This window comes from Heloderma suspectum, chromosome 5 (assembly GCF_057233095.1).
Source record: "Heloderma suspectum isolate Gila_16-S chromosome 5, 16-S_ref, whole genome shotgun sequence".
Lineage (NCBI taxonomy): Eukaryota > Metazoa > Chordata > Lepidosauria > Squamata > Helodermatidae > Heloderma > Heloderma suspectum.
The window spans coordinates 154,405,623-154,432,584 of record NC_139462.1 but is presented as its reverse complement, the minus strand read 5'-3'; the positions used below and the strand labels follow the sequence as shown (position 1 = coordinate 154,432,584).

At 45.4% G+C, this 26,962-nt stretch overlaps 1 protein-coding gene across 2 annotated transcripts; it reads right to left on the bottom strand.

The window, feature by feature from the left end:
• Window positions 1-1,789: 1,789 nt before the first annotated feature.
• On the bottom strand, window positions 1,790-25,823 carry MATCAP2 (microtubule associated tyrosine carboxypeptidase 2). 2 transcript variants are annotated; one of them, XR_014792272.1, is made up of 8 exons: window positions 25,427-25,820; window positions 19,708-20,393; window positions 14,294-14,437; window positions 12,318-12,450; window positions 8,944-9,249; window positions 7,361-7,458; window positions 3,323-5,847; window positions 1,790-2,659 (listed from the first exon to the last, which is right to left on the bottom strand). XR_014792272.1 is itself a non-coding variant. In XM_084857875.1 (7 exons), exons 1-7 carry the CDS (start codon window positions 25,452-25,454, stop codon window positions 5,686-5,688), a joined length of 1,557 nt encoding a protein of 518 aa, XP_084714001.1. In that variant the 5' UTR covers window positions 25,455-25,823; the 3' UTR covers window positions 1,792-5,685. The 2 variants fall into 2 exon arrangements, 1 of the variants encoding a protein (XP_084714001.1); XM_084857875.1 differs by having other exon boundaries at window positions 1,792-5,847; window positions 25,427-25,823.
• Window positions 25,824-26,962: the final 1,139 nt, after the last annotated feature.

Sequence of the window (26,962 nt, the reverse complement as noted above, 5' to 3'; positions counted from 1 at the left end):
ATTAGATTACTCTTCTAGTTTCTCTCATTTCATTTGTATTCATAGTTGTTTCCAGTCAATCCTGTTTTGCATTTCTGAGTTGCTGTAATATTACATTCAAGTCAGCACACAGGCAGATAATGATCACTAACTTCCTGCTGCAAAAAGGGGTTGACCTGTGAAAAGGATCAAATAGCTTCTGATTCAGATGAGAAGGATCAAAATCAAAATTCTGATTTTTTCAGATTTAAAAAAGTGTGCATGTCTTTGAAGATAGAGTGTGAGAAAATAGTAGGCAAAAAAGGGGGTAGGTAGCTGGCCATTTCAGATTTCATTTTTAGTGGGGCCAGATTCAAGGCTAAATTGTAAAAAAAGATGTGTAATTAGAACATTTCATGGTGATTATTTTCTGTCTTTTTAAAATACCCAATAATATATTTAGCAATATTAGAAATACAGGACAAATAGGCATTATTTTATGAAGAAAAGGAAAGACCTGTGCTTTTGGTGTACATGATCTAGCCCAGAGCCTTCTGTTTGAGCAGCCTTCCCCAAACTGTTGCCCTCCAGATATTTTGGACTTCACCTCCCATCGACCCCCAGCCAGGATGGCCCATGGTCAGGCATGCTAGGAGTTGTGGCCCAGAACATCTGGGGGCACTAGGTTGAGGAAGGCTATGTTAGAGACTCCTCAAACTCTGACCTTACGTGAGGACTATCTGTCCAGGAAGCTGTACAACCCATGCATCTGCCAGTGCTGGAGTCTGAGGTAGGATTTCCCAGGTTCTTGTCCAAAGAGACGGATGAATGACCAAGTTACAAAACCAGGAGTAACCATTCAGCCTTTTGGAACCTGAATTGGGCCACCATCCCACCCAAAGCAGTTTACTTCAAGACGTCCTCAGTGGCGGAAGCAGAAGGTGCCATTTGAGGCCACTCAATGCCATTACAATCAAATCCTCTACAACTCCACTTGAGGCAGGGCTTTGGCAGTTGTCAGGCCCTGGTGGGGGACGGAAAGGCTCTGGACTCTGTTGGATGAGCCTCTAGGTTGGGTCCACAGTCGTCCTTCTGTGAATGGAAGGGCTCCTTGCATTTGTGGAAGGCCTCCAATCCAGCAGAGTATTCTTTCCTTGTCCTGCAGCCCCGTGTCCCCCCTGAAAATCTGGACTGTTGGGGGGGTCCCACTGGAGCAGTGGGGGAGGCTGCAAAGGGAGGGGGGAATTGGCAAACACAGTCTCTCCCCCGACTTTCCACTGGTGGGAGCATTCTGAGTAGAATGCATCTCGGGCAACGCTTGCATGGGCAGAAAAGAACCTGGATCCAAGGCAGTGCCTTTCCTGGGAGCACCCCGTTGCTCCACAGAGCCAGTGTCTGAACCTGTTATTTTTAGCTGGAACTTGTGCTGTTTCCTAATACCGACTGACTTCTGCTGAAGATTATTACTTGGCAGGTCTGACTTAGCATGCTATGGGTTCAGGGCCCATCTGGAACAGCACATGTAGTTAGCACTTAAGACCAATATAATTGTTTGTACATCAATATCCACTCGGTGGGCAGAAGTGGTGAGCATGCCAGAGGTGAACTTGTTCCTGAGACATATTTACATGTCCAAAACTTGTAAACTGCTTAGAAAACTGCTGTTAGTCAACAGTACAGAATGCTAGATTAATGGCCATTGATCTGGCTGTACGAGGTTACTCCTTAAATATGGGTATAATTACTCTCTTTATTTACAGCTCTATGAAATAGCAAAGAAGTCTTATCCAGGATACATAAACATCATGAGACTTTCTGGCAAGGCCCATATGTATGCAGTACCATCCTTCTCCTTTATTTCACAACTTAGTCACTACAACTTAATAACAAGTTTGTCACAACTTTAAAAAAAAATCCAAAAGGTTTACAAAACCACCATTACAAATCTAAAATATTCTATATATAAAGAGAGGACAAAGTTGGTGCTGAAAAATTACCTGATGCGGTTCTCTTCTTGATGGACAAGTATTCCAGAATATTAACTTGCACTGAACTATACTTATGTGCCAGAACAGCCATCCTCAACTTGGTGTCCTCCAGATGTTTTGGATTTCAGCTCCCATCAGCCCTAGCCAGCAGGGCCAATTGTCAGGAATTCTGGGAGTCCAAAACATCTGGAGAGCACCAGGTTGGGGTAGGCTGTGCTAGAATAATGTGAAGTTAATAGTAAGCATTTAAATGGCATCAGATGCTTTTTTAAAAATTTAAGGCCCACTGTCAACAGAAAACAAAATGACTATTGGGCTTACAACAACAGACAAGAGTACAGCAACTACGGTGATATTTGCACATTCATGTACCAGAATTATTCTGCATGCCTGTGAGGATGACTTCTGGCCCTGCCACAAATAGCAGCGCCCGGCCATAGGTGTATGCCGTAAGTAACATGCCTTGAGTAATGTACTCTTGAAATGCAGACCATGTATATGAGGCAATACATCAATGAATGAATGAATCCATCCTTAGTGGCTATAAGAAAATACTGCTTTCAGTGGCTAAGATTTACATAGACATAGATAGTACATAGGAACTGTTACACTGGCCAAAATACAGATAATCACTGTTACTGCTATTTACAGTGCTAAATAATCTGTTTTGAGACAAATTAATATGGCTAAAGGCAAGTTGTTTTAGACTTCCGCTGGCACAATGTGACTTTCCCGTCCTCCCCTCCCCCCTGCAGCTCCCAGTGCATGCTGCAAATTTGCTCCAGAGGGTCTCCCAACCCTCCAGTGCAGATTTGTGGCACACACGGGGGGCTGCAGAGTGGAGGCGGGGACGGGGAATTTGCACTGTGCCAGCGGAAGACACATTGGGCTGACCCACCCCACTAGTTGTTTCTGTTCTGCTAGTGGATGATCAACGTTGGATCCAACCCATAATGATGGAGCAACCATTCAAATGAACAGAACTGGATCTAAGCAGGCAAAATCAGGGTTGATGCCTGTGGGGAACAAGAATGTATGCATTCAAAATGGAACATTCAGCATGTGATTCCAGGGAGTCTCCCTGTTGAATTCAATGGGTTCAGGAGTGCACCCCAAATTGTAAAGTATAAGCTGCATTAACAATAGAGAATTAAGGCTACTGTATGTGTGTTGTTGGTCCATGTTTTCTAAAATATTCTGATTAACATTTGTACTTGAATTAATTACTCCACTGCAAGTATCTAGCTTGGTGGCTTATTAAAATTTTTACAGTCCCCTTGGCAAATGAGATTTTATCTTTACAAACTGTCATCTCTTTACAAACTGTCCCATTACAAGGCTGTATAACTTTCAAACTGGAATGATTGTCATTGTGCTGGATTTGTTGTGGTGAGTATTGTCCTACTGCAGTTTGTAGCTGGGGCAACTGCATATTAGATGAATGAATATCAGGTTTTTTAGAACCCCGCAAGCAGACCAGTGGAAAGGTTTGGAGATTTCATCCTAGAATCCTTATGGGATTGTGTGTGATTAAAACGTGTTTATTAAACCCTCCATATAATTGGGCTATTTGAGTGACTGAAACATGGAAGAGAATTGTGGCCTGCCTTGATGGGGTTGGATCCAGATGTAGTCAGACTTTGAGCAGACCCACTGAAATCAATGGAATTTCAGTTAGCCATGACCAACCTAAGTCCCATTGATTTCAATGGGCCTACTCTAAGTATGTTTAAAACAGGATCCAATTTGTAGTGTTTATAAAGCACCAACATCCTAAGAGGAGGCAAACAATGCTTCTGATGGGGCCTGAGCACTTCAATTGCTGTACGTCATGTGTAAACCACTGTTGGCCCTGCGTACAAATATACATTCCCACTGGCAGCGAAAGAACCATCCAGCTACTTCAACAGGGTTCTAGTGGGCATCACTATGTCAACGGGATGGGCATCTACATCAGCAGTGTGTACAGAAAGCTGCATACATGAGTGGATCTCTCTTTCTGGAGGAGGGTAATTTATGGAAAAGTGAGTTTATGACTTTCCCCACTGCCAACAGTATTGCAGTGGGTTTCTCACACGTAGGTCTTACTACAGGGTTGTCTCATGGTCAGGAATCACGGGAAAGGGAGACAGTTCAGAAAATGGAGTGACGGTGTGATGAATAGAATGCAGAGTAGGTGGAGTCGGGGAATGCATCTGGGAGGTGTACCCTGTGCGGGTGCAATACAGTGAAAACGGAGGTGGAGGTGAGGCTTGAATATTACTCCCTGCTTGAGTAAGGAACATCCATCGCTGGTGAAACCACAGTCAACACACTTGCAGGTGGAAAACTAGTCACCAAGGTAGGTTGTGCCACTACATTTGTGTTGAGAGAGGCAGATAGACATTCACTCCATGACCACTACATGTATCTTTATACATCTGTACATCCCCCTTATGGATTATTGGCTAATGAAGAATTTATGTAATACAGCAAAGGGGGCCTTTTGCTCCACAAGTTCATAACAGTACTGGGATCTCTGCATGTTATATATGCAAGTCTGAAAATTCAATTCCAAGCTTTATCCTTCCTTGTTTTCTCTTGCAATCCTGTTATGCATGCTCAAAAATAGAGAGGAGAATGGGGGGCAGGGGGCGGGGGGAAATGCCCTTTTCTGGAATTAAATTTCCTGAAATATTTATGCGAGACAGAGAAATACTATTATGGGATAATCTCGTGGACTATCATGGGAGAGATGTACCTTTCATTGACCACCGTTTCATGTAACTTCCCCTATTACTGAAATACAGATGGGATGAATTATCACACTGACATCAATAGGACTCTGCCACTATAAGTGCCTTCTGAAGTTCCCCCAAGACTGCAGACTTCACACCACTTAATACTGGAACAATCCAATGAGGTCCTTACACGGTATGTATTCTGAAAATCATGATCTACGGCCGTGGTTGTATGACATGTAACCAGACTTCTCTTAGCTTCCTAGCATTCAGTGGTAGCCCTGTAGTTCCCACAGGTAAAAAGTACAGATTTCCTTAAGTCAGAGATCTGTGACATAACAGCTCTGATGTCGAGACATCTAGCCAACGTATGAATATACAAGCAGGGCCTAATAGTGAAATATGGTCAACGTTTTAGACTACGGCTGAGAAATATACATCTGTGCACATATCCATCCAGCAAAGGAAGCAGGCCACACACAGCACTCAGTTAAAAGAACGGGTGGCATTGCAGCATGTGCAGAAGTTCTTCAACTCTTTCAAAAACTCCTTAAAGATGTTACTGAGAGTACCCAGATCCAACCAACAAGCCAACAGGGTGAAGAAAATTAGAAAAGCTAAGATCTAAAACCATTGTATACTAGGCTATAGATAACCATGTGCAAGAAAAGAAATGATTCAAAAGCCTGTGCAATGTGTAAAGGATAATATGGATGAACCTACACAAAGGATTTCTTAAAGGACATGTCTGTGTTCCAGCTATAATTTAATCTTGAAAATGTACAAAATCTTTCATATACCTTGAGAGAGGGGTGGAAATCAGCTTTTTTTCCCCTTGTAAGTAAACGACTTCTAGGTCTGTAGGTGGAGTTTTTCTTTCTTAAAAACAAAACAAAGATCTAAAGAATATATAGATTTTTGCTGGGCATCAAAAATAAGGTTAGCTAATCTCCTTCTGTGAGTTAGGACTCCCCCTATGTTCCAGTCTGGTATAACTGAAGCAGACAAGAGTGGATGGCCTAGGGTACGAGAGCCTGAAGCTCAATGTCAGACAGCTCATTGACTTCCATGATCTTTTCCAGGTGCTCCAAGTACCGGGTGTAGTCTTGCAAAAAGTGTGGCACCCTCATGTTCTCAGTCATTCCTAAATCCTTCAGGCGATCCAAATCCTCATAGGACACCTACATATTAGAAAGAGAGGGTGAGCTCACTTCAGAGCATTTGATTCTCCAAATATGGTCCTACCACCACCGTGTACCCCTGCTTTGGCACTTTAGGGCAGTATGCTTTTGTGCCCTGCTGATCCCCTTCCGCAAGCAGCGCCGACTGCTTGAGGAGTAGAGATTTAGAGCTTATGGGGACAACCTGAAATGAGCGGAAATGCTCGTTTCTGGAATGGGGCAGCTCAACAGAGTTCGCAATAAGGGAGTTTCGCCGACCTGTCCCAATTGGGAAATGAGTGTTTTCACTCGTGTTAGGGCTTCCTCTAGGAAGCATTACATCTCCACTGCGCAAGCACTGAATCTCGCTTGCACAACGGAATCAGCAGGACCCACCACTCGTGCGACGGAATCGGCAGGGATGTAAGCACCCCGTTGGATACTTCTGTAATAAACCAAAAGCATGGGAAAGGTACTCCCTACCAAAAGTAGATATACGTGACATGGGAGAACTTCCTCCCAACATAGGTGTGCAGAGAGTGCAGTTGGCTACGCTATCATCCCGGGAGACCAGCATGCTGTGCTTGAAATGGGGCGGGATGCCACCTGACTTCTTTTCAGGTGAATCTAAAACCATCACACCCCTTTTCAATGGATGTAAAACCACCTTGGGATCTTGCCAGATGAAAAGTACTGAAGAACCCGAAAGCTTGCAGGTTTTTTGTGACCGCTGAGTTGGCCTAATAAAGGTTTTACACTAATATGGATTTTGGTGTTTTATTTTGGCGTAAGCCAAGAAGACACTTCTAAAAAGCATAAATACAAGGGGCACAATCTAAGATGAAGTTGTTTGTAGAAGCCCCACTAAAAAGACTGGGAACTGAATAAGAGCAGGGGGTGGAGTTCTGAATATGGGCCATGAATATGCCCCATGAGCAATTAAAGACCTGGTTCGCTGTGCATGAGTGGGCATGTTGAGTGGGCGCGTCAGCCACTTCTGCTTTCAATCAACAACCTACAATTGGCCAGGTTGGAGGTTGTTGAGCATAACATTGAAGCTAGAACGCTGGGTTGTTTAGGGGCTAAACAACCCAGTGGTTAACCTACAGTTTGTTGTTGGGTTAACTGCTGGGCTGTTTAGCTCATAAACAACCCAGCACTCCAGGTTCGCACATCACACTCTACATCCTTTGACCGAGCCAATCATAGGTTGCTGATTAGAAGTGGAAGTGAGGAGTGTGTGGGAGGCAGTGTGCCTGCTCACTTCTACTTGTGCACGGCAATTTGTGGGTTAATTAACCCACGATTTGCCATTACATCCAAACTGAGTCACTGTCAAGGTCCCCAAAACCCAAGGTACCAAGCACAGCATTTTCAACAAAGTTCATTAATCTCCTGACCACTCTAGACATGCCTCTCCTGCTTGCATTTCAATATTCTCACATCTTCAGTCGTACATTTTTAGTGGGAGAAAGTATGCTTCAATATAAGCTAACATTGGTTATTGGTTTACCCAGCCGACAATTTCACCCACCTTTCCTAGAGCTGTCAGTAAATAGAAATCAATGGAATGTCGGTATCTCAGAATTCGGAGGATGCCATCCAAGTAGACTTGATCTTTACTGAAACAGCCTAAAAGAATTAGATTAATGGTGGCAACTCCCATTTTTGGAAAAAGCAAAACGTTCACCAATGTAAGTCTGCACAAAGATATCATGCTAATGCTCCAATCCTGTGCATTAATACCGGAAAATAAGTCCGTTTGAACTCAGTGGGACTTACTATAGAATAAGCATGTATTAGGATTGTTCTGTAAGACTGCCATCCTAAGCACACTTATTAAAGATTAAGTCTCATTGAACTCAGTGGGATTTATTTCTGACTAAATTATGCTTAGGATCAGGCTGCAGATCAGGAGAATAATACTCCGACTCACACCCTAGCAAAGTGAAGTATTTGAATATAACCCAGTATAATCCAACTGAAGGAAGTGAGAGTAACATTATATTCCTAAAATTTGCTGCTCTAATATGTAAGATCGATAACAATGGAAATGAAACAAAAGCTTTGTGATGGGACGTGTTACAGGGATTCTTCACCTATGCTGAACTTTACAACTAGGGTGCTAACGCTCTTAAATCCTCACGTTTCATCATAAATGAATTTGGGGCTCAAGAAGCAAGAAATCTGCTTGACTGACATCTGGGGCAACAGTTGGATAGTGGGCTGGATCTTGATTTATGCTGGATGAACTGCACTGACAGAAGTGGGCTTCCCTGCCACCTCCTTCCCACAGCAGCCCCTCCAGTCCCCTGAAAATGTTACACAGAGGCTGAGCTTGGACGACCGCAGTGGGAGAAGCAACTATCGTGGCTGCTCCCCCTGCTGACTGCCATTTGCACTATTCCCGTGCTGCAGCATGGTTTGACATGTCCTCCGAACCCTGCGTATGGTATGGGGGAGGGGGCTTTGTTCCCACCCTACAACCTCTACTGCATCTCATGGGTTGTAGGGTGAGTACGATGCCACCACCATCACCCTACCATGTGCCAGGTTCGGATGACACGCCAACCTGCACTGCAGCGCAGCGAATAATGCAAATGGTGGTCACACACATGGCAAGGAGACAGCCACGATGGTTGCTTCCCCCACTGCGATCAACCAAACCCAGTCAAGAGAAGCAGGAGACCCTGCTGAATGGAGTGAGCTGTGTGTGTGTGTGTGTGTGTGTGTGTATGTGTAGCTGGGATACCCCCAAATTAGGCAGAGGGCCTTTCTACAAGCAGAGCTCTTCCTCTTGCAGAAAGCCCTTTCCTCTCCCAGTAGTCAGATCCTAGATCCAATTCCATGTTAACGAAGGTCAAACTGTGGTCTTGAAGATCAAACACCTCTACAGAATCCTCTTCCTACTGTGATTTTATTTTGAAACTTCGGTATTCTTTGTACCTGCAGCCCTTTCCCAACAAAGATCCCTTTTCTTCTGAACGTTTTATGACTTCCACTGTTAAGGCTTCTCTCCTAGCATGATCCTTTGTCGTTTGAGCTTGCCGGGACTCTCATTTAAGTCACAGCTTCAAAGAACAGAAAACAATTGAGTGAAGAGCAAAACACCCTTACCTGGTTGGGAAGTATCGGCCCAGCCTCTCTTGGCTCGAACACAATAATCCCACCTAGTGTTGGGGTCTGTGACAAATCTCCCAATGTCCTGAAAGAGCTGTCTGAAGGACATATGGCTGGCTTGATAGACAGTGTAGTAGAGAAGGGCAGCCCTCCACAGGAAAGGATCCTTTCGGAACAGAACGCTGTGAATACTTGCCAGGCCTTCCTCAGTGGGATTAATGGGCTTCAGGCCGTGCTTTCTACGCCCGCTCCAGCTGCTCCAAAGTTGGCTGTTATTGTTAATGCCCCTAAGATAATGAGTTCCTGTAAATAAAATTGAAAAAGAAATCATACAGGCAAGTGTCAGGATATCACCCATAAGGTCACAAACCACTAGCAGGGCAGAAGCAAAGAGAACCACATTCAGGACTTCCCAAGAAAATGAGAGACTATAAAAGTCAATTATGTTTTGTTTATTTCATTTTATTTACAATATTTATATACCACTCCACATCAAAAGATTTCAGAGCGGTGAACAGCAAAGATAAAAGAATAAAACACCATGTTAAAACAATTAAAACATTTTAAAAGAAACAAGTTCTGATAAGACCGAATTTAATAAACTGAGGCTGGTCACTCAAGGAAGGCTTCCCAAAGTAACAATGTCTTTAGGAGGCACCGGAAGCAACACAATGTTGTTGTGTTGACTGTGGACACAATGCACCAAGCATTCTGCCTCTGAAATCCCTGGTTATTTCAGCAAGAATTTGATGCATACAGACCACCACATGCAATGGAGTTGCATTTGGTGGGCTATACCCAGTGCCGGATTTAGGAACAAGCCAAGTAAGCAGACGATACCACCCTAATGGCAGAAAGCGAAGAGAATCTAAAGAGCCTCTTGTTGAGGGTGAAAGAGGAGAGTACAAAAGCTGGTTTGAAACTCAACATAAAAAAAAACTAAGATCATGGCATCTGGCCCTATCACTTCCTGGCATATAGAAGGGGAAGAAATGGAAGCAGTGACAGATTTTACTTTCTTGGGCTCCAAGATCACCCCAGATGGTGACTGAAGCCATGAAATGAAAAGACGCTTGCTCCTTGGGAAGAAAGCTATGGCAAACCTAGACAGCATAGTAAGAAGCAGAGACATCACCTTGCCGACAAAGGTGCGTCTAATCAAAGCTATGGTTTTCCCAGTAGTAATGTATGGCTGTGAGAGCTGGACTATAAGGAAGGCTGAGCGCCGAAGAATTGATGCTTTCGAACTGTGGTGCTGGAGAAGACTCTTACGAGTCCCCTGGACTGCAAGGAGGTCAAATCAGTCCATCCTAAAGGAAATCAACCCTGAGTGCTCATTGGAAGGACAGATACTGAAGCTGAAGCTCAAATATTTTGGCCACCTAATGCGAAGAGAAAACTCTCTGGAAAAGACCCTGATGCTGGGAAAGACTGAAGGCAAAAGGAGAAGGGGATGGCAGAGGATGAGATGGCTAGATAGCATCACCAATGCAATGAATATGAACTTGAGCACGCTCTGGGAGAGAGCGCAGGACAGGAAGGCCTGGCGTGCTATGGTCCATGGGGTCACGAAGAGTCAGACACGACTGAACGACTGAACAACAACAACGAAGTAAGCCATGACTTAGGGCCTCATATTATGAGAGGCCTCTAAATACTTTGGAGATAACGAAGATTTATTATAATTGAAATTGCTTTGGCTTAGATAACTTTTCATATACAACCTGCCCCAAAAATTCTGAACCCTGACCTCCCATCCCAGTCCACACCCAATCCCATCAGCTTCCCTCCCAGTATTAATTTTTCATTACAAGCTACATTGCTACTTCCATTAACAAAGTTCTGATCTCTGTATTTGCTCTTATGCTTCTATAAATTAAACGTCCTCAGTTTCATACATGGTAATTAAGAAATCATCTGGTATTTGATAATGCAAATGAAGCTTTTTGCAAGAAGCATCTTTTATTTAGTTGTTCCTCACTGCATCGCAATAGAAATGTTTTACCTTTCTATTATAATGTAATGCATGTGTTCCTCTTCATTTTGTTATGGTATGGGGCCTCTGAATCTTGACATGGCTTAAGGCCTCAGCATGTCTTAATCTGGCCCTGGCTACACTCATTGTTCAAGGCAGGGGTGCACAACCTGTGGGCCGCACATCCAAGGCCTTAAGGTTATCCCCCCATGGCTGCCTTGATGCACTCACCCCACCATCACAGTCCCCACTGCCAATTTCCTGACTGCAAGCGGTCCACCCCCTTCCCCAGGAATCCTGGTACAGATCACTCTTTTCCCACCACCGCTAGCAGTGAGGAAAGAGCAATCTGTAGTAGGATCATGGGGATGTGTGTGTGTGCGTGCGTGCATGTCTGTATACGCGTGCATATGCGCATGGCTCCTGATCCCTGAGGAAGCATCACATGTGGCCCCTGAGGCCAAAAAGATTGTGCACCCCTGATTTAAGGGAAGAAGTACGTTACCTTGGCAAAACCAGGTTCCCAGCCGCATATTTGCGAAGTAATCCAAATATAGGAGCAGGAGAATCAGTGTGGCAGGATGTGTGCACTTAACTCTGTGCCAGCTGATTCCCACCCCGCACGCGCAAATCACTCCCTCCCCAGCCACCTTTTCACCACTTAGGTTCATTTCCACTTTTGAATCCCAGCTGGAGTAATGGGGAGATTAAAAATGGCTGGAGGGGGGCATTTGCAGTGGACAATTGGTGGGCAAAGTATTAAACACTCTCTTCCTGTCCACCCATTTCCCCGTGCTGCCTTGACCAGCAACCAGCCTTACAAAACAAACATCAGATCAGGAATATGGGAAGATCCATATATTACTGCAGTGATGTGGGAGCCACTCTTCTGAGATCTTGTCCCTCACCACTTTGGTAACATCTGGATGGAGGAACCACATGGCCAAGGAGATTGTTGTGATTCTTTCTCATACCAACTTTGCCCAGCCTCTTAAGCAACTTTGCTCTACTGATCGCAAGATCCCCCAGACCCTGATGGGCTCCTAGCCTGGTCTTGTGATGGCCTTAAAACCCATAGCCAGCAAGCCACTTCTCTATTGCAATCTTATTGATCCAAACCCTTTGGCTCCCATCATCCCTTGCCTGCTCTTCACCTCACTGCCAACCCCCCTCCTTAGATGTTAATCACCACTTGCAGTTCCTCAGACTAAAGGGTTGCCTCAGCCTTGGGTCAGATGACTGAGATCTGTACCACTCAAATGTCAACCCCAACACCTTGATGAAGGACGCCCTACCTCTCAGCAAAATACCCAACATCACTCTTGTTGTAAGGCACATAATAAATGTGGATACACCTTAATATAGAATAAAGTTGTCCCATTACTTATTTGTGTACCTATTTCGTGCCTCAGCATCCCTTCTAGCCAGTGTTCACGGGCAGTGGAAATATTGATAGTAAGGGTCGGACGGCCATTCACCACTGTCATTGAGGCCCGAGAAAGCAAGTCTTCAGAGAGATGAACCACGATCTGAAGGAAAACACAGGCTTAAGGTATTAAAGGCATTTTGTTCCCACATTTCCATTTTGGTGTCTATAACAGCAAAGCTGAAGCAAAGCAGGATGCAACACATCAAAATACACGTAAAATGAAAATCTTCAAAACAACTTTCTCACCAAAAGGATGTAATTTCTCCCCTCACCCTTCTGCCGCCACCACTGCAGGCATGGTTTTTGCTACCTGGATTGCTGTGTAGAATGTGGCCACGTTCATATTATGGACACCTGCTGAACAGGGCTTATGGTGTTGGTAAGCAATAAAACTCCTATTTCCCCTGTTTGTTCTTTCACCTTTTTTTCCTATTTATTTCCTCCCCAACTTTCTGTCCAGCTCCAGTGTGAAAGAATTTGCATAGCCATCCGTGGTGTAATGGTAAATGTTGATGCTGAGGTGCTCACCATGACAAACCCCACAGCCATGGCCACCAAGGAGAGTCCAAAATTGCAGGCAGCTGTGTAGATGTAACACCCAGCTTATTAGGATCAGCTGACAGTCCTCGAATAATAATCTGGCCAAGGGCAGGGTAGTGGTTAGCAGGATGGACTTTGGCTAGAGAGACCTGAGTTTGCATGAGAAAGGGGAAGAGAGTAGTGCTGTGTCGATCCTGCCCCCTATTTTGGGGAACTTTTTCTCTCCCTGTGAAAGAGGCATTGTTTTTTCTGCCTCTTTCACAGGGAGGAGGAGAATTTCAGAGAAGTTTCTCCTTGGGGAGGGGGACAGGGTTTCCACATACCTTTTTTAAGTGTAGGCAATTCTTGAGAGGTCTTCTTTCTATTTTATTTTTTTAAAACACCCCCTGCACTTGCAGGAGCCCAGGACTTTTCTCCACCCAGGAGTTCTTCCTGAATGCCTATTGGAGAGGGAGAGGTTACAAGGTCTCCTGGGAGTTCAGAAAGAACTGCCGGGTTGGAGAAGACCTGGGCTCCTGCAAGTGCAGGGGGTGTTTAAAAAAGAAATAAAAAATAGAAAAAAGACCCCTCAAGAATCGCCTATACTTAAAAAGGTATGTGGAAACCCTGTCCTGCTCCCCAAGGAGAAAATTATCCGAAATTCTCCCCTCTTCCAGCCTCTTTCGCCAGAGTTTTCATTTTGCCACTCCCCCCCCCAAATACTGAAAATGGAAGAACTGAAATTTTCAGCACAGCACTAGAAGAGAGGGACACAACATGTCCCCAAACAGCATAAAACTACCAGCTCGAGATTTTTCAAGAGTCTCTTTTCCCAGCACCAGGGAGAAAGACTTAGCTACTGTGATGATTGCAGCTAAGCTCAGAAGGAACATGGAAGTCTGACGTCATCATCCCCACTAATCAAAATGTCCCGGCATTTTGACCACACAAGCCCAGGCTCCACTTCACCACTGATAGCAGTGACCTGGTTCGCATGACCAAAACAGCCCACCATGGTTTATTTAAGCCATGGTGGGCTGCGGTGCATACCAGCCGCCATTTTGAATAGGCAAGCCACACCTGGCGGTCGTTGTGGCTTGTCATGTCATGCGAACCCAGGCAGTGGGGGCTATGTAAGGGTTGCATATTCAAAATGGTAGCCGGCAGGCACTGTGGCGCCCTACAGGTTAATTAACTCATGATGGCTTGTTGCGATTTGCGAACCGGCCCAGTATGTCTTTCATCTAAAAGGTCCTAGAAATCTCACTCCATCATGTGGCTCCCTCAGAGCCAGCTGGGCAGCTGCTGCAGCAGCCTTTCCCTATTAGCAGCCAGTACTGCACTATGGTGAGGATGTGCCTGGGGAATACATGGAGAAACCCTGACTCAGTTGTTCAAGGTGATGCTTCTATTCGCGACCCAACCTCGCCTAGGCAGCCTTCTTTCGCCATGTATTTCCTGACATGATTCCAGATGCGACTTCTGGGCAGCAGGCTTCCTCCAGTAGCCTGCTCAAATTTTTCATAGCTTCCATATTTTTGCAAAGTCAGTTCCATAATTTTGATGGCCTGCAGAGGAGACAAAAGCAGAGCACATGTATGTATTAAATTGGCTGTAGCTTCTAATGTGAGGTCATAGTGACTGGGTTTGCTCTGGCTCTCTGCCTGTGCATGACACTAGTCTAGATAATGGGGATTACTACATGGGGCGGGGGCAGAGAACCCCATATCAAGGGGCCATACTGCCCCCCCCCCAGATTCCCCTACAGGCCAGATGAGGTCAAGAGGTGGGCCCTCAATTGTGACTTCAGAGGCAGGCCCCCACTCCCGGACATTATCAGGTCCTCCTGCTGAGGCCTCAGTTGAGGACACGGCTTCGCTCTGTGCAGGTATTTCCCAGTTGGGGAAAGCCCAGGTGGGGCAAAGCCAGCTCCCAGACTGAGGTGCCAGTTGGAGGAGCATTCCCCAGCCAGTGGCTTGGTCAAAGGAGCCAGCTGGGAAAAACCTGTAGAGAGCAAAGCCAGAGGAGCACCAACTGGAGGAGTGTTCCCTCAGCCAGCACCTCAGAGTGGCAGAAGTTCCACTGCAAGAGTCCCTTTGCACTTTCTATGCTGGATGCTTATATTTACTCATTATTTATTATTAGGACAACTCATTACATGAGGACAACATGTCTAATATCTGATTGTAACCTCAGATAGTTAGATATAGACCTGGTTTGCGCAGGGCTTCTTGTTATGGCAACAGCTGCCATTTTGAATATTCAAGGCACGGTGGGGGGGCACCATAGCTTGTCGTTATGTGCGAACTTGGCAAGAGTGGGTTGTTGGGGTGCTTGACAAGCCAACAGAATTCATAGGCTGTTTTAGGGATGTGGGTAGCTTCTCACACACCCCAGCAACCCACCCTTGCCAGATTCGCACATAACGACAAGCTATGGCGCATCCACGCCACGGCTTGAATATTCAGCATGGTGGCCCACACCGCAACGAGAACCCTACAGGGAAATTCCCTCACAGTGGCTTCTTGTTACATGCAAACTGACCCTCGGTTTCCAACAACTAAAAAAACAGAATATCTTCCTATTATCCTAAAAACACAGTTTCCCCAAAGTAGACCCACCTGTGTGCTGCAATGTGCATGGGGAGTCCATGCACACAGGGCTTATCCCACTCACTTCAGAGGAAGAGGCGGCACATTGAGAGGAGTGGGGCAGCCTTGGCCAGGAGGGGAGCTCCAGGCACGCTTCAGAAGCTCCTCTACTCACCTGTCAAATTCCGGGACTAGAATGGGAATTCCAGATTGAGACATGAATGCTGGTGGTATAATAGATCAGCCTTTCCCAACCTGATACCCTCCAGATGTGTTGGACTACAATTCCCATCGTACCTCTGGCCAGCATGCCCATGGGGGTCAAGGAGTATGGGAGTTATAGTCCGACACATCTGAAGGGCATCAGGTTGGGGAGCGTTGTATAAGACACTTACGGGAAAATGTGCTTTCCACTGTTGAAGGAAGAGGGCAAGGTACCTTGCAATGAGTTGCCTAAATAATTCAGAGTGATTGGTCTCCAGTTTCCTTAACAAAGGTCCTAGAACTCTGACAGACACCCATCAGTCATTACATAGATCTGGTTTCTATTGAACAAACTATTGTTTCATTTAAACAGACTGTTCCCTTTAATATTTTATCTTCTGGCAAAATCCTTTTCTTCATTGCATTGCTTTCATAAGAGGAGAGCGGGAGAGAGAAAAACAACAGCAGCTGGAGGCAGTTTTTCCAAGTCACGAGCTGGAGAAACCTAATTTCCATTGGCTTCTAATGAAATGGAAGTCCTGTCACCAAACCCGACCTCACAGAAGCCGATCCATTTGCTTATTAAACCCAGGTCTGTTCCAATCAGGTATAAGGTGGGGAGATGTGATGTAAACAACACAAGTGGTGCATGGGCAGGAGGAGCTGAATCTGCTCCCTGCCCACAGCTCACCTCCCCAGTGCTTTGCTCCTTTCATAATCAGAGTGCTGGAGGGGGTCTTGGATGCCATCTAGTCTGACCCCTGCTCAATGCAGGACATCCAGAGCTGGAGCCTCCTCAACAGATGCTGTCCAGGCTCAGCCTGATGAGCTCCAGTGCAGGACAGCCCACCACCACTCTAGGTCTTTGGTTCCACTGTACTCCTAACATTCATCCAGTGGAGGCTGGTGGCTCCGATGTCAGTGGAGCGGTGCATCCGCTCCGGGTTTCAGTCAGAACCAGTCAGAACTCTAAAGGAGATAGCTCCTTTTGAGTTCTGACTGGTTCTGACTGAAACCTGGAGCAGATTCACTGTCCCACTGACATCGGAGCCACCAGCCTCCACTGTGTTTACCCGAAATCTTCATGCAAACAAGGTTTGCTATCTTGCCCTCATTTTTATCATTATGAAATTGAATGTTGCAGCTTTCACACTGAGTTCCTAATATTACAATTTGCTGGAAATGGAAGTGTCCGTACTTATGAAGACTCAAAATGACTTATTTTTTAAATAATGTTGAACGATGGAGAGGGTTCAAAGGAGGGCAACAAAGATGATCAGGGGACTGGAAACAAAGCCCTATGAAGAGAGACTGAAAGAACTGGGCATGTTTAGCCTTGAGAAGAGAAGACTGAGGGGAGATATGATAGCGCTCTTCAAGTACTTGAAAGGTTGTCACAGAGAAGAAGGCCAGGATCTCTTCTTGATCATCCCAGAGTGCAGGACACGGAATAATGGGCTCAAGTTACAGGAAGCCAGATTCCGACTGAACATCAGGAAAAACTTCCTGAGTGTCAGAGCAATACGGCAATGGAACCAATTACCTGGGGAGGTGGTGGGCTCTCCCACACTGGAGGCCTTCAAGACGAGGCTGGACAGCCATTTGTCAGGGATGCTCTGACTTGGATTCCTGCATTGAGCAGGGGGTTGGACTCGATGGCCTTGTAGGCCCCTTCCAACCCTACTATTCTATGATTCTATGATGTCTGTGTTGAAACAGATGGAAATTGGGGATGATGAGATATCAGATGAACTACGTTCGCCTTAACTATACGCACCAAGATCCTGCAATACCTGTTTGGAGTATGAGGGTCCAGATGTGCACTTAGGGGTTCCCTATTAGCAAGGGCTTTCCCATCCATTTCACTGCAGAGAGCAGCTCTATGCCTGTGTCCCTTGGCACTGGTGGAGCTGTCCCCTCCACTGAAGTGAATGAGGAAGCCCACTCATTCCGGAACAAAGCTAGCCACACCAACGTCTAACTAAGTCAGGGGTGAGCAACATTGGCCCTCCAGATGATTTGGCCTACAACTCCCATCAGCCCTCTCCAGCACAGCCAATGGTGAGGGATAATGGGAGCTGCAGGCCAAAACATCTGGAGGGCCAAATGTTGCCCACCCCTGAACTAAGTAAATGTGAATGACAGGAAAACAGAGCTTGTACTATGAAATAGGTAGCTAAACAGTCATTGATCTCAACAGAGCCAAGGTTGCTTTTCTACCAGTTCCTGCCAGAGATTTTCAAGCACAGTCAAGGCACAGAAGCCAGTTCACTGCCCCAAGTGAACAAAATGCATGATGTGAAAGTCTCCAAAGTTAATGAAACGAACAGGAAAATCAATACAGGTTAATGCACTATGACTGCAGGGCATGCAATAATATACATATGCTTTCCTTCCCTAATTCCTTGCATCATCAATACTCTATTTTTCCCTGTAATTTTACTGCCACAAAATTGTACAGTACAGCAAAATATTATCATTTCTGTATCTTTTAAAAAAAAAATCCTTATATGAAAATTGCCCAGTTTGTTTACCTTTTTCTTCCCTCTGACCTAAAAGGTTGATTCAAAAATCAACACAGTATCTCCAAATATTATTGTACAAAAGTAACCAAAGAGATTTCTGGAAAAAAATGAGGAGTGATCTAAATCCCGTGGAGGAAGCATTTATTGTCAAGAAAGCATACTGACATGAGAGAGCTTCGGCTATTGGGCGGTATAGAAATAAATAAATAAATAAATAGAAATAAATAAATAAAAATACTGCAGGTTATTTTTCTCTCTGAAAAGTTTACCTTCCCATGATCAGAGACTAACATAGACCTAATGTGAACAAGAACGCAGCTATAGGAACTGCTCTTAACGTGGAGATTCAAAGAGTGCTTTGGGGCATGTGACAAATGCCTTTCTCACACCACTGAGTAAAAATAGATAGCCCACATGAATCTAGGATTCACTGTAAGGGTTTCTAGCTTAGAGGACATGGCTTGAACCCACACACCTCTTTTTGAAAATTAACTGCTGGAAAGATACTATAATTGCTTTGTGTAGATTCTCCCAATCACATTTTCCCTGTGATCTATGATCAAATTCAGAAGATAACTCAGGCTTTTAAAGGGCATTTGGATGTCAAACCATCATAGCAATGGTAGCCACGAAAAATCTGGTTTGCTGTTCCATTTTGGCAGGGAGCCCACTATACTTCATGCTGGCTTCCCCATGAACCTAACCAATTTAGTGGTGGAAGATCTGAAAGGCTCTGCTCAGTGCCTCCATTTCCTAAAATGTGGTGGAAGGCAATGAGGACACAGGGCCTTCTCAGTCATGGCACTTTGCCTTTGGCATGCCCTCCCCTCGTCAGGCTCCCTTTCTGCTTTCAGAAAGAATCTGATGCTGCTGTTAAATCATATCTTGCCGATAAACTCAGCCATTATGGCTTTTACACTCGTATCACCCTAGCATAGGGGTGGGCAACTTGTGGCCCTCCAGATGTTTTGGCCTACAACTGTCATCAGCCCTAGCCAGCAAAGGCAATGGTGTGGGATCATGGAAATTGTAGGCTAAAACATCTGGAGGGGGACCAGTTGTTCACCCCATCCCTAGCACCTTGGTTAAAGTATCCATTTTGTTCCAGAAAGCTGTGTAAGCAAGAAGCTTGAAGGTAGCCAGGAACAGAAATTTCCTGATAGTAATGTGTAAGCCACTTCCATTTTATCTTCGGTGGCAAACCTCTCAGTTTTTTGCTGCTGCTGCCGAATTCGGCGGCACAGAGATGGCAGTATTGTGGCCCATGGGGGTTCTGGGTGGGAAACAAAAATGGCCTCGGGCATCCCCAACGCTGCCCACCCTGGAACTAAGCAGTTAGTGTTAATTTGGGGGGGCAGGGGGAAGCAGGAGAGAGATAGGGTAAGTTTAAAAGAGGAAGGGAGTTCAATGTTCAGAGACAACAGACCTAAACCTGAGGGGGGAAAGGAGCAGAGAAACAGTATGGGCAGGTAAGGAGAAAGAAGCGTGAGAAGTATGCATGTCAAAAGCATCCTTTACCTGCTTAAGAAAGGTGTTGGACGCCTGGCTGTGCTTTGCTAATACATTGGACAGGGCTGAACTTGCATATTCAAACTGCGGATTGTACGTAAAATCGGACTTGAAGAACTTCATCTTCTCCCTCTCCACATTGGAGGGTTTGATGGCAGTGAGAATGCAGAGCTTTCGTCCAGAGGTGTCCCCTTCTTTCATATAGCTTTTAGACATGGGCAGCTGCTTTGGTTTGGTCAGGCTGGAGAAGGAATGCCTTTTCGCCTTGGCTCTGGCTTGAGCTGGCAATCCTATGCTGCTCCCTGCCATGGAAATACTGTGCGTCAACCTGACCCTGCTGGGCACAGGGCTACTGATAAAGAGGGAGGGCTGCCGACTGAGACAGCACCACCCATTTCTGAGCGGGGCCTTTAGCTTGTGGCGCTCACTGCTTCGCGAAGCATTCGTGGGTTTCGTGGACTTTCGGAGTCTTTTGTGATAGGCCAACGAATGCTTTTGGAAGAGGTGCTTTTTTTCCTCTTTGCTCTGCAGGAGGACATTGTAGCTGCTAGTTCCTGTGGTGAATGTGTCCTTAAGGATTCCCAACTTGGAGAGGTGCTGAATGCTGCTGCTTTCATTCTTAAGAATTAATTTGTGTTCTTCAGGGCTCAAGACAGTTTTTTTGGAGAACTCTCGTTCCGGCCAGTGAAGTTTTTCTGCATGAAATTAAAAAGAAAAATGCTAGGAAGAAACTCTAATTCAACCCAGAATGATGCTTTCAGATTTTAACAGGGTTGTATTTTTAAAAGGACATGTAATTTGAATTCAGGCATGAAAATACACAAAGGCCGCCTTCTCCAACCTGGGTTGCAACTCCCAGGATTCCTGACCATTGGCCAGGTCGGCTGGGGCTGATGGAAAGTAGAGTCCAACAACATCTGGTGGGGCACAGGTTTTAAGCTTAAAAAAAAAGAGAGTAGTGTGCATTCCCAAAAAAACTTTAATGAAGAAGAGATTAGGTTGTTTTAGGTTATATTTTTGAATACTATGGTTGTATACGAGCACACTACTCCCAAATTGGGTTCAGGTAATATACTTCAGAAACCAATTCCTAAAAGGGTCCCTCCTGACTTCAAGGTGAACTACAAATCAATATAGAATTCTTCACCTGTCTGATGAAGAAGACTTCTGAAAAAATGCAAAGCTTGCGTCTTCCTATGCTATCAACTGTTGTTCCAACAAAAACTATCGTCTTACCTGTTCCACATCACATTATTTACGACAACACAATAACTGTCTAGAACTAGATACAAAAAGACTGAAGAAAAGCATATCATGCTAAAACATGACTGGCACTGCTCCCATTCGGGGTAAAGACAAATTTAATTATTTATAAAAAGAGTTCTCTTAGCCACAAGGAAGCGCCCAGTTCTACAATAATATTACATGCGTGCATACCGGCGAATCCAGCACCGGTTCATCACTGGTTCTCTCCCTGTCCCTCTCATACTTCAGAAGGGGGCTCTCTAACTTTCAAAGAGGGCTAGCCAAAGACAGTTTTAATAATATTTTTCCTACCATTATGTTTTCATTGAATTTTAATGTATTGTTTTAGGGCACAATCCTAAGCGTGTTTAGACAGGAAAAAGTCCTACAACGTGGCTGGCTGGGGCATGCTGGGAATTGTAGGACTTTTTTTCAGTCTAAACATGCGTAGGATTGTGCCCTTAATTAATTCTAATTGTTTCTGTAAGCCATCTTATGTATCATTTTCTGGGAGAAAGGTGGGGCACAAATTAATTAATTAACTGACTGATTTTGCTGCCTGAGGAGGGCAAGTGGAGTCCTCCACCCCATTCAACATACAGCAGCCATCCAGACTGGTAACTGAATATTAATTTATCACACTGGCAACAGCATCTTCCGCTGCACCTAAGGGCAGCAGACTAGCTTGGGGGGTACAGTACAGGCCATGTAGTACACACAGCTCGGTCCTCCAACACCACATTGCCTTTTCCCTGCCCCCAGTATCTGCTACCTCACTCTGCCTAACATTAGGGTCGGCCCTCCTAAAATATATATATTTTCTAAAGCACTGCATGTTCATGCAAATTTATCCATTCACTTGTTTTGCATTACATATTTCTTCAAAGGAAACTATTCTAGGGGTTGGAGAAGAAGGTTTCTTAGTAACCTCACTGGAGTGTATATGTGTTGGGAGAACCAATGCATTGTATCCAATGTTAGTCTAACTTACATCCCATTCATTCCAATGCATCTACTCTAATAGCATTAACACTGGATACAATACAATCAGTGCCATGCAAAGGCTTCTCTTTTCAGCCTCCAGCCATTTCTTTCCCCCAAGCTTGTCCCTGAAGAGGAAAGCGACATTTGGACTGATCATAGAGTGGGCACTTCTAGAGTGGTCCCACTGCTCTGAAAACATGCCATCTCCATACTACACAGCTATGGTTCCACATACTCTCTTATTCAGCTTGCTCCTTCTGCCTAAGCTGAGATTTGAGCCACAGCAATCACAATGCAACACCCATAAAATGCAAAGTCAGCAAGGAGGTAAATATGTATTTCCTCCTTATTCACAACTCTACACTGCCATTCAAGATTTCTGTTTCTAATATGTGATGGCTGAACAGGACTCTCTCTCCTTTTTGCTGCTTGGTAGTGGTAACAGACCCAGTACAGAGGGCCAAAAACTGAAATTACTTATTCTTGTTAAAAGAACCCATGGGCTGCAGATGGTCAACTTCTAACCTTAGGCTTAATGATAAATCAGCAACAGATGGTAGTAGCCAAGGATAGCCCTACACAGAGTAGACCCATTGCAATGAATGAGACTTGAGTTAGTCCCAACTAACCTAAGTCCTATTCACTGGAGACCATCTTTCACCAAGCTGGTGCCATCCAGATGGCTTGGACTACAACTTCCAATAACTCCAGCAAGCATGGCCAATGGTCAGGAATGCTGGGAGTTGTAGTCAAAACATCTGGAAGGCACCACGTTGGGGAAGGCTGCCCTAGACTAAACTGGCATTTTAGCTATAGACAAACATCCGTTGAATTACCTATTCTGTTCTCGTTGAATCAAATTAGAGAAGCGTAAACCAAAAGCAAGCATTTATGGAACAGGATGATGACATTTTTGACAGTTAAATTAGATTCTGTTTTCTCAACAAATGAGGAACATTCTGAAAGCTTTCATCCCCGTGACTTTGTTATAATTACTTTACACTGATAAATTCTTGCTTTGAAATACTGTTGAAGTTACCAATACAGAGTATATGATAAGGTCAGTGCGTCATGCTATTATACACAACGCATAACGTAAAATACATCAGGAGAGTGGGGTGGGAAGGGCGAAAAGAAACCAGTATTTTGCATTCAGATTTCCCACAAACTTTGCAAATATGAAGTCAGAAATAACCAGTCTCTTCTTTCTGCTTACACAAAGATGATGCACAAGTTTAGTTTGGCTTTATGGTGCTTTTATGGCTGTCAAAGTGCCAACCAGGTCATAACAGTTCAAGTCTGATTTGATCTTGATTTCAATCAGTGACAGCCCAAAGGTGCTTATGTACTGTTTTGTTTTGGCATGTACAGGAGGGCTTGACAACCTGCTATTCTAGCAAATATCAGGAAAAGTTTCCTGGAGAAAATGCAGTCATAATGCCCTTCGGCGAACTAACAATCCCATGCACGCTTGCGAGAGAATAAGTTCAATGGAGCTCAGGGGGACTTAAAGGTAAAGGTGTCCCCAACCAGTCATGTCCGACTCTAGGGTTGGTGCTCATCTCCATTTCTAAGCCGAAGAGCCAGCGCTGTCCGAAAACGCTTCCGTGGTCATGTGGCCGGCATGACTGAACACCGAGGTGCACGGAATGCTGTTACCTTTCCCGCCAAAGCGGTACCTATTTATCTACTTGCAATTTCTTGCTTTCGAACTGCTAGGTTGGCAGAAGCTGGGAGATCACTCCATCACGCAGCACTCGGGTCTCGAACTGCTGACCTGCCGACCTTCCAGTCTGCAGTTCAGCGTCTTAACCACTAAGCCACCGCTGCCTAGGTAAACATGCACAGGCTTGCAGTGTAAGGGCTGTTTCTCAACGTGCAATAGACAGAACTGAACAGTCCTCCAGTTCAAGGTGCATAATGATACACGTGTCTGAAAGTAAGTGTAAAGGTGCTGCCCAAATGAAAGCATGTGCTACATAGCTATTTTAGACTACAATAGAAGGAAAAACTTCTCCCATCTCTCCCTTTGAAGGCGAAAGAATGACGTCTTGGATTATATTTTCAAGATGGCCTACATGGGCTTCCTTCACAATCCTACGACATGTAAACACACCAGGCTCAAGCCTACTCATCTTGAAAGGCTGACCTCCTAGTGGCTATGTGGTGGAGGCTGTAATTATTCATGTTGAAAGAAGTGTACATACTGAGGCCCCCTTGCTTCTCACTCCTTCCCTGCGTTATCCTTGCTTCTCTTGAGGGTGCTATGGAAGCAGCAAAGGAAGCCTTCTTCACTGCCATGTAGTAGGCACAATTATACGCCCTTACACATGCTCGATCACCTTCATGACAAGTCTTATGCTACTTTTGCTCCAGTCATCTCCTGACCTGTTTCGTTGTCCAGAGCTTCCCAGTAAACCAAGGAGCCTTCTGAGCTCCACAGTCCAAAGCGGACGCTCAGGGGCAATTGTGCCATTCCATAGTACGATAATGGCCTTGACAGAATCGCCAGTTCTGGTTTCTGGAAAATCCCGCAGAGCGTTCAGGAATCCCTTGGATTCCATAAGTCGGGGGGGGGGGGATCTTAATGGTCCTCCTATCTCTGTAGGGAGGGACTGGCATCATGAGACCAAACTTCACCAGGAAGTGGTCTAACTATGACAATGGGTTGATTTCTACCCCCACCCCCCGAACCAAGCTAAAAAATGAGGAATGTACATAAATATTCATTGGGGGTGGGTGGGATCAAGACCTTATTGTATTCTTGAAAATTTCACCACACAAATATTATAATGAGGCCATTTCTGCAAAAGTCACACTACATTAGAAAATGAAAGAGCAATTTCTCCAAAACACCTTTAACCCCACCTAGGTATTTATGTATACAAAAAGGTCCTCTAGTCTGAAGAAAAGATGTCTATTTGTTCCAGACAGAGACTCCGTTTCAACCACTACCAAACGTACTTGCTATTTTTTCAATTAAGCTCCACTTAAGTCAGGACGTCAATGGGGACTGTAGGCATGGATTAATTACTCTTGAGCGTAATGTTCTCTTTGATGAATTTAGGCTTGTTTTTCATTGCTGCAACATGGAAAACTGGGATGAATGGTGATTAATTTAAGTCTCATTGATTTCAGTGGATCTACCCTAAGTGTGACAGCGGATGTTTCCTAATGCTACCAAGCAAAAGGCATTTTGCAACTATTCCGTGGTTTCCTTCTTAATGCATTTTTTTTCTGGAAGGACAAAAACAAAATAAAAAAAAGACAGAAGATGCAGTAGGATGTTAAATTCTGTGAATGAGGCAGGGCAATTGCACAATAAAATCCTCACCTGGACGCACCTTAAGGGCCAAAACAGACATGGCTTTAAACGTGTGTTTCGAAGCGAAGTCTTATTTTCATTTTTACTCTAGAGTAGGTGCAAGGCCCCGATCCGGATCTTAAAATCCGACCTCCACTCCGGGTCCTGATCTGGTAAGAAATAAGCAGTACTCACCGGTGACGCGGATGGACTCCAGCATCATTCGTTATGGGAGGCGCGTGTGTGTGTTGAGGATTCAGTCCCAGCATGGACAGCTGGGCAGACACGACCAAGAGGAAAGGCGGAGATGGGGTCCCCTTGGGGGACAGGCGGCTGATGCCCGGGCTGAAGCCGGGGGACAAAGAGCTGCAGCAGACTGAAGCCCCCGCTCCGCTCAGCATCTCCCAGCAGCAGCACCGGCCACCTTTCCCTCCTTCCTCCCGCCGCTCCTTCTAAAGGGGCCCTGGAGGAGGGAGCAGCCAGAGAGCGCCTCTGCCCGTTGCTAGGACACCCCCATTTCCTCGCATGCCGCAGCACAGCCCCCAGGGCGACGAGACACAACGGGAGTTTGCAGATGCGCAATGGGCGCGACAATGCAGGATCTCCGCGGAGACCACATTTCCCAAGAGACAGTGCGCCGGGGCGCACGTGGGAGCATGCCGGGAGTTGTAGTCTGGGAGGATGGAACCCTGTCGGAACGAGCCGGCGCTCCGCAAAAGGAGGACGAGCGAAAGGGAAGCAGATTACAAGAGCAAGGCAGGCACATCCCGGTGGAGGCTGGTGGCTCCGATTTTGGTGGGGCTATGCACCCATTCTGGGTTTAAGTCAGATCAGAACCAGCCAGCACTCTAAAGCAGCTATCCAAGGTGCTGAAGCTGGGTTTTTTTTGGGGGGGGGGTTTCAGCACTTTGGATAGCTCCTTTAGAGTTCTGGCTGGTTCTGACTGAAACCCAGAATGGATTCACAGCCCCACCGAATTCAGAGCCACCAGCTTCCACTGGCAGATCCATATGACTGTTGTATCGATCAGTAGTCTCCAAAGTGGGGTGCGTGCACCTCAGGGGGTGCGCAAGACGATCCATTGGGGTGCACGAGCTGCCTGATAATTGAGCAGCCTTCCGCTGCCCCAATGAGCTGCCCCAATGAGCTGCCATTGTGTGCAGTTATGGTGGTGGCGGCAGGATGAGACAGGAGCTGAGAGGGAAGTTCCATGGCATTTCTCTCTCGGCCTCTGCCATGGCCACCAAGAGCGACTGCGCCCATCTCGGCCAGGCACGGCAGAGGAAGGCGCAGTTGCTTGCTCGGCCGTGGCGCTGGAGCAGCTGCCATCCTGCCGAAGCAGAGCAAATTTGCTCCAAATTTGCTGACCTTTTCTATGATGACAAGTGGCTGTCAGTGATGCGCTACCTAGTAGATATTTTTGAAAAAATAAACATGCGTACTCTGTCCCTTCAAGGTAGAGGTGACGTTGTAACAATGAGTGAGAAAGTAACTGCTTTTCGAAAGAAACTTGTGCTATGGAGAGAGCATTTTGAAAATGGCTGTTTGGAAATGTTTTCATCAGTATGTGATTTGACTGCCAAAAACGATGTAAGTATGTCACCTATAGAAACTCTCATATCTGCACACTTAAAAAAACTTGGAAACAGAATTGTCTAACCTGTTTAAAAATCTTCCAAATGAAGAGTTTCGGTGGGGTTTGAACCCATTTGTTACAAATAAAAATAAAAT